This window comes from Pteropus alecto, unplaced genomic scaffold (genome assembly GCF_000325575.1).
Source record: "Pteropus alecto unplaced genomic scaffold, ASM32557v1 scaffold194, whole genome shotgun sequence".
NCBI lineage: Eukaryota > Metazoa > Chordata > Mammalia > Chiroptera > Pteropodidae > Pteropus > Pteropus alecto.
Genome location: NW_006436281.1, coordinates 1,206,739 through 1,214,410, shown reverse-complemented (window position 1 = coordinate 1,214,410; position 7,672 = coordinate 1,206,739). Strand labels below are relative to the sequence as shown.

General features: G+C 56.7%; 1 protein-coding gene across 1 annotated transcript in view; it reads left to right on the top strand.

Moving 5' to 3' along the window:
• The first annotated feature begins 1,585 nt into the window (after nucleotides 1–1,585).
• Nucleotides 1,586–7,672, top strand: part of EXOC3L2 (exocyst complex component 3 like 2) — a 10,612-nt gene continuing 4,525 nt past the window's right edge. Inside the window, exons 1-6 of the mRNA XM_015589275.2 lie at nucleotides 1,586–1,685; nucleotides 2,581–2,682; nucleotides 2,791–2,891; nucleotides 3,079–3,189; nucleotides 4,111–4,246; nucleotides 7,191–7,339. Coding sequence (XP_015444761.1) covers nucleotides 1,590–1,685; nucleotides 2,581–2,682; nucleotides 2,791–2,891; nucleotides 3,079–3,189; nucleotides 4,111–4,246; nucleotides 7,191–7,339 — 695 coding nt within the window. The 5' untranslated portion in view covers nucleotides 1,586–1,589. The remainder of the gene's footprint in view (nucleotides 1,686–2,580; nucleotides 2,683–2,790; nucleotides 2,892–3,078; nucleotides 3,190–4,110; nucleotides 4,247–7,190; nucleotides 7,340–7,672) is intronic.

Below are 7,672 nucleotides of genomic sequence, written 5' to 3'. Positions count from 1 at the left end.
TACGCGCTGCTGCACTGGCACAATCAAGTGTACCCCAGGTGAGCTGGGGCCGCCGCGGACCGCACCGCCTAGGGCCCAGACGCCCCGGGTCGCGTAGAACCGTCCCCCGCCCCGCCCCTCCAGACCCCTGGCCTCTTTGGATCCTGAGGACCTTGGAACAGCTGACCTTCGAGTCTAGAACCTTCACGCCGTGACCCTTCCAATCGGCACCATTAGTGACATTTACAGTCCTGGAATCAGCGCTGCCCATCCTTCCGAGGACCCCGATCCTTCCAGTCGTAGAATCTTAGCGCCTCCCATCTTTCCAAACCTAGAACCTTTGCACTGCGGACCTTGCAGTCCGTGAATCTGAGCGTTGTTGACATTTACGCTCCTAGAATTTCAGCATCATTGACCATTGACCTTGGCAGTCCCAGAAACTTAGCACCGCTGGCCCTTCTTGTCTTAAAATCTGGGCACTGTTGACCCTTAGAACTCTAAAACCCTTACGTTGCTCTCTATTTGGGGCCAGGACAGTTGACTCCTCCAGCCTTAGAGCTTTAGAAATGACGGTGCTTTCAAAACTAGAATCTTACTACCAATGAGCCTTCAAACCCTAAACCTTAGCTTCGTCCCCAGTTTGGATCCTGGAATCCTGACGCCGTTGGCCACCCAGCTGGAGGACTGTAGCATTGTCGGCCCCTCGAATTCTACAGTCTTAGCGTCCAGAACCTCAGCGCTGCTGAGCCTCCCATCCTAGAATCTTATATCGAGCTTTTGAATCTTAAAACATAGCCATTCTTGTGGCTGGGGGATGGCATAGGGTGGTTAGCCATGACCGTGTCACCTGCACACTCCAGGGGAAAGGAGCTGGTCACACACAAACCACACGCTGGAGAGTGGAGGGGGTGGGTGGTTCCTCACACCGAGTCAGGATGCCGTCACTAGAATGGGAAGGCACCAGCTACCAACATCGACCTCCTAGGCCCCATTTGGGGATACGCGTTCGTGACCCTCTCGCACTGTCTACGAGAGATGCGAGCAGGAGAAGGAGTCTAGAAAGCTTCCTGGAATGGTGGGACATGAGTTAAGTCCAATTTATAGGAAGACGATGTTTATGGCTGAGAAAATGCCACGAGCAGCATCATGGTGTGTGGCCGGGGAGGGGGGCGGGGGAGGCGAGGGCTGGGCCTGGACAGGTAGGGCCGTGCTGGAGTAGAACAGTGGAGTGAGGACTGGGCTGGGGCAGCCTCCAAGGCCAGGCGAGGCCACAGGGACTAGGAGCGGGGGTGGAAGGGAGCTTCCGTCTGGTGAAGCCGATCGTGGGTGAGACCTTGCGTGCCGGATCATCAAGCCTGGACTTGACCGCTACAAGTCCTACAAATCTCGCCCGGACACCATCCATCAGGGAGCTGACTCAGAGACCTGGGGCCAGGAGAGCTACAGTTCTAGAGACTTCCTTTGGGGGATGAGCAAAGCTGGCCCCAAGAGAGGAAGGGAGTGGCCCAGGGGGGACGAGGACGGGGAGGGGTTCGGTTGCCCAGCCCCCCCCCACAGACCTCCCTGTCTCTTGTTTCTTGCCCCCCGCCTCCAGAGAGGTCCTAGGGTTGATGAACGTGGTTGCCTTGGAGAACGGGGAGCTGGGGTCCCTTCTGTCACCTGGCACCGTGAGGGGCTTGGAGGATGAATGTGTCACAGACGTTAAGGTACCTGAGACTTGGTATTGGTGATTTGGGAGGGAGCGGGCAGTACTCTGCAAGAAAGGAGGGGTCGCACTGGGCTCGGGGGGCCCTCCCCTTCCCCTTTCACTATTTCCATCTGCCTTTTCTCTGTGTGGACTTCTGTCCAAAAGACATAGAAATGGAAGTCCATACTGATCACCTCTGTCCTACATTCAGTGCTGTATTTTAAGTACCCAGCTGGGCATAGCGACACTCAGTAAAGGTTCAGTACATTTGGATATTCAAAACTTAGAGCAGGAGAAAGTCAGTCACAGAACCTCAGCTCACAGACCCAAACACCCACAGAAGGACGGCACCAAAGCATCTCGGCGTTTAAGCAGGGCTGATCATAAACGTGGTTAATAACTGGCTGGGCCAAGCATCACTAGCAGAATGACTCAGCCATAAACACCCAGCTTGGCCAAGGGGGTTTCCTGCTTGGATGTCAGTCCTGCCTCAGCCACAGAAATCAGAATCTTTGCAGCTAGGTTCTCAGACGCACTGACTTGATACCATTGGGCTAGAGACTCAGAGATGTGTTAACCTTAGAATCCCAGACCCTGGGAATTTTTGAGTCCCAGAATCGGACAACCTCGAATGAGCTGTTTTGAGAAGCAGAGCCTTAGGGCCATCAGATAATGAGTGTGGATGGAGGAAGCTTAAACTCTTCATATCAAGCTCCAGATCATAGACTTGGCAATGCAACGGGCTGGGGAGGTTTTCTGGTCCAGCCTTCCTCCCCAGCATGACCTTGACGAGCTTAGTGGTAGAATCCAGACCCGCTTGGGCTGAGGTGTGGGGATCACGGAGGGGGAAGGAGAGGGCGAGCCTCTCCCAGGCGCCCCCAACGCCTGCCTCTCCCCCCACTTCCCCACGCCAGGCTCAGACCCGGGCGGCCCTGCTGCGGGTGCTGCAGGAGGATGAGGAGCACTGGGGGAGCACGGAGGACTGGACCGGCAGCCTGGCTCAGGACGTGTGTGAGGTAGGGGGCGGGGAAGAGCAAGGAGAATCAGCCGGACAGGGCCAGGGTGGGAAAGTGGGACCTACCTCGCCCCCTCTTCACCCCTTCTCATCCCCCTGGACCATGTAGCTGCTGGAAGAGCACACAGAGCGAGCGCCCCGCATCAGCCAGGAGTTCGGGGAGCGGATGGCTTACTGCTGCCTGGGGGGGCTGGCAGAGTTCCTGCAGAGGTACGGAGGGCTGGGGCAGGTCTGGCTGGTGAGGGGAGCTGGGAGGAGCTCAGGACCTGGGATCCAATAGAGAGAGGAGGATAAAAGGAAAAATCAAAGGCAGGAAGAACAGGGGTGCCTCTGTGGGGACCCCGGCTTTGCTGGGCTGAGCGCCCAGCAAGGGACCCAACCTCCTCCCTCCCACCAGCTTCCAGCAGCGTGTGGAGAGATTCCATGAGAACCCAGGAATCCGAGAGCTGCTACCAGACACTTACATCAGCAGGACCATCGTCCTGGTCAACTGTGGCCCCCCCCTGAGGTGAGAGCTCCCACAGTGCGTTGGGGAGAGGGCTGAACCGAGGTGCCTGGATCCTGGGTGGGGATTGCGGAGCTGGCCCTGAGCGGGCATACACGTGGCACCTTAGGCGCATAAAACCTGGGACCCCAGAAAGAACCACAGACACGGAGCCATCAGAACACTGGAGAGTTAGAATTGCAGGAACCTGTAAGCCAGACTCACGGGCTCTAAGAATTACAGATGTTTTGTTTACCTTTTTGTCTTACTTTCTTTTTTTATCAACTTAAAACAGTGAAAAGCCTCACGCCCACCTCATTCCTCCCCCTGTCCCCACTTAGAGGCACCCGGTTGTTGCTCCTGTCTCCCATACTTTTGCGGGGATAGTTGTAACATTTACCAGGAAATACGTATAAATAATAAGTGTATCTATGCATATATACTGTATCTACTTCATACATATGCTGATATATGCATCATTCATGCATAAACCTATGCATATTTGATACGTATGCAAGTAAATATATTTAAATATATGCACACATATTATTTCTTTTCCTCTTTTCAAAAAAATACAAATGGAAGGTATTTTGGGAGGGTCATCGACTCTTACAATGACAGAAAATGAGATGGATAGACTTTCAGAATTGCAGACATTTAGAATCACAGACTTTGAAGACGGAGACCTCCCCACTGTCACCTAGAGGAACAGAGAGGGACCCCCTTCCTCCCACGACACCCCCTAGACCCCAGACATTCCACAGAGCCCCCCAATTCCCCAGCCTTCCAGATATTTCCTGGTATTTCTCAGCCCCCAGACCCTCCCCAGAGTCCCTGACTTCCCCGTGTCCCACAAAATAGAGTCTATTTAAGGGGGCAGACGGGCCTAGGTAGTTGGGCTGAATGTTGGGGCTCCTTGACCGTTGGCTCCACTGATTCTCACAGGGCTCTGGCAGAGCGCCTGGCCCGGGTGGGACCCCCGGAAAGTGAGCCGGCTCGGGAAGCAGCGACCAGTGCTCTGGACCGTGTGACCCGGCTCTGCCACCGTGTCCTTGCCGATATCCTGTTCCAGGAGCTGCAGGTGAGTGAGGCAGGGGGCCGGGGTGGGACACCCGGGATAGGGGAGGGCACCCCCACACCTTTCAGTTCCTTTCAGCCCCATGAGTCAATATTTGGGAAGCAGGTGGGGGTGGGGGTGATGGCCATGTCTGGGCCATTTGAGGGGCAGAGAGGGGGACCAGAAGGAAGAGGTGGGAGGATATGGTCACCAACAGGAGGGGCCTTGGGGACTGGGTGGAGCTCCTTTCCACTGAGGTCCCCCAAATCCCTGCCCAGCCTGCCCTAGACTCTAGAGCCCCATTCACCCCTCGCCGAGCTCCTGCGCATACCCGCGCCAGGGAGAGGGGGGGTGGGGGGGGCTGGGTTCAGAGGTGGTGAGAGCATTTCTGGAGGGTGGTGGGAGGAGGCGGAGGGAGCCCAAGGTAGATGGCTGAGGCGCATGCTCGGTCCGCGTCGTCGTACATCGGGCTCGCGTCCCTCCTCTGCTCAGAACCCTGCACGGCTCCCAGCTCACTTGGGGGCAAAAGCCGGTGTCCCCACCGTGGCCCCCAAGGCCTTGCACGCTCTGCCCCTCCCCCTTCTGACCTCACCTCCTTCTACTTCTCCCTCACTCTATTCCAGCCACACTGCCCCCTGCTGCTCCTGACCTTGACACATTCCAGCCTCGGTACCTTTGCCCTTGACCTTCCCTCTGCCTGGAACACTCTTCCTTCCAACGGCCACCTCGCTCCCTCTCTCATCTCTTTCAAGAATCGAGTCACATGTCACCTTTTCAGTGAGACGTCTCCTGATTGCCCTATTTAAAAATAGACACCCAGCAACAAGAACACAAGAGGGGAAAAAAAGTGAAAAAAAGAAAAAAGAAGTAAATAAATAGAATAGGTGCCCCGAGACCCCCTCCTCACTCTCTGCTCTATTTGTCACCAAAGCACTTGCCACCAGCTGCCACGCTCCATGCTTTGCTTTTTTTTCTTCTCCCACTGGCATATCAGGTCCTCAAGGACAAGGATGGGTTGGAATGCTTTTAAAATAACTTCTTATTATGGAAAATTTCAAACACACACAGCAGTAGGCAGAATGACAGAATGACCTCTGGTAGACCCATAACACATCTCCAGCCAGTGTCGGCTCCTGGCCCATCCTGTGTCCTCTCTCCCCCCACCTCTCCTGCCCACTGGATTCTTTTCAAGCGGATACTTGCCATATCGTATTGTCATCCATCAAGGCTTCAGCCTGTGTCTCCAAAAGATAAGGAACCCTTCTTAAACAAACAAGCACGGTGCCTTTTTCATGCCTGACACGCAGAGCGAGAATTCCTTAATATCAACAAATATCACATCGGTATCTAGATTCCTTTGACCCGAGTATGTCTCATTCTGCGCTGTGTCCCCAAGCGTTCTCCGATGTGTCCCCAGCCACCACCCAGGACTGGGCCCACGGGAAGGGCTCAGGGAGTGTTTGTTGAGCGACTGAATGGTGCGTGAGCTGTTAGGGGGTGTGGGGGTGCTCAGAGGTGTGGCATAGTCCTCGTTTCGGACCCGACTGCACCGCTTCCAGGTTGGAGAACCCCGGGCAAATTGCTTGTCCACTCAGGGCCTCTGTTTAGACAGGGGGGACAGGAATACGAGGCTTCTCAGGCGGCTGCGAGGAAGCAATGGGACACGGCCCTAAGGAGCTTAGGTCCTGGCCCGCGGGTCTGGCCATCGTTATCGTCACAAATGTACACACTTCACAGCAACAGCGACGTGTCCTGAGCCGGGCGCCGTGCCGAGGACATCAGCTCATTGAATTCGCACTGGCTTTCCTCCCCCACCAAAAAAGCCTATGGGCCCCAATTTTGGAGGTTCAGAAAACTGGGCTATTTTCGGGATGAGAGAGATGGAGGTGCTAGGCTGAGCGGGATAGAGATCTTCTTCAGACCCCCGAGGTCTCCAGATACCTCACACTCCTGGTTTCCACCCGGACTGCAGTGTGTTCCCCTCACTCCCCACGGCCTCCTCAGGGACTGACCCTCTGCCCAGCCCACCTCCAGGATCTTGTCCAGGTGGCTCCATCCCCTCCCCCCACAGGTGGTCACTCACTGCATCCTATGAATCTATCACTTGAGTTCTCCCTTCCCCCTCCTTACCCCCTCATCCCCCTCTGACCCCCTTTGCCCTCCCTCTCCCCTCCCTCCATCCTCCCCACCCCCATTTCTGCCTGAGTCTTGCCTCCTCCCATCCATCCTGGTAAAGCACAAACCTGACCCTCTCCTGCTCAGAACCTGTCATGGCTCCCCACTGTCCTCGTGAGAAAGCTGGGGCCCCTCACACGGACCAGGAGTGCGCCCCCCACCAGATGCTCCAGCCCAGCTGGCCTGACCGGCCCCTTCCATTTCCTTCCCCATCATCAGTTCTGCCTTCGGGGATGAGAGAACTAGGCAGTCACACGGGGCTCTCTGCTTAGAAGGGCCCAAGCTTCCTTCAGTTCTCCGCTGTCTCTGTCTTGAAGTTCTTAACAGTTTTGGGGCGAGGGTCTCCCATTTTCATTTGCATTGGGCCCTGCGGATCATGCGAACGGCCTCGCCAACCACACTGACCTTCCTGGTCCTCTGCCCCTCGAGCCCTCCTGGAATCAGAACCTTCTGCACACTTCCTTCTGACGGAGACACACTCTCTCTCACCCCGTATCCAGCTAACAATGACCATCATCCAGGGCCTCAGCTCCGGTGTCCCCTCCTCCAAGAAGCCCTCCTTGACTCTATGCTGACTCAATCATCCCTTCTGAGCTTCCTAACCCCCTTCCTGGGCTCCTGCATCCTAGCCCTGGGTGGTCGGTCACTGTCTGGGGACAGGTCTGTCTTTTCCTCTGGACTCAGCCGTGGTTGAGCTCAGAGCAGGGTTTGCGGACATGTCGAATCGGTAAGTGGAGAAAGAGGGGGCTGAGAAAGGGAGCTGTGACCCTTCCCCCCTCCCTGTCTTTCTCAGCCGCACTTCAACAAGCTGATGCGCAGGAAGTGGCTGAGCAGCCCCGAGGCCCTGGATGGCATCGTGGGCACGCTGGGCGCCCAGGCCCTGGCCCTGCGCAGGATGCAGGACGAGCCTTACCAGGTGCGCCCACCTGGGGAGGCAGGGGGGTGAAGCAGGAGCACTCTGCTGGGGGAGACCCCTCGAGGTGGGAGTGGCTCTCTCGGTTTGCCATAGGTGGCGCTCTGCCTGGGGTCGCGGCGAGGACTGGCATGCGAGGCGGGGTGCAGACTGGGTTGGGGCCTCTGGTGGGTGGGGCTCTGAAGAATCGGGAGAGGGCTGGGAAGGACTCCTTTTGGGGGCTGGTAGGGGGTGTCCCCTAGTTGCTTAGGGGCAAAGGAGGTACCATCAGACAGGACAGGGGGCAACCTCGGAGGTCTGGGGGCAGGGAGGGGGAGGCTGGCGCCCCGTGGGCTGGGCAGGGGTTCCCCTTGGGTGTCCGG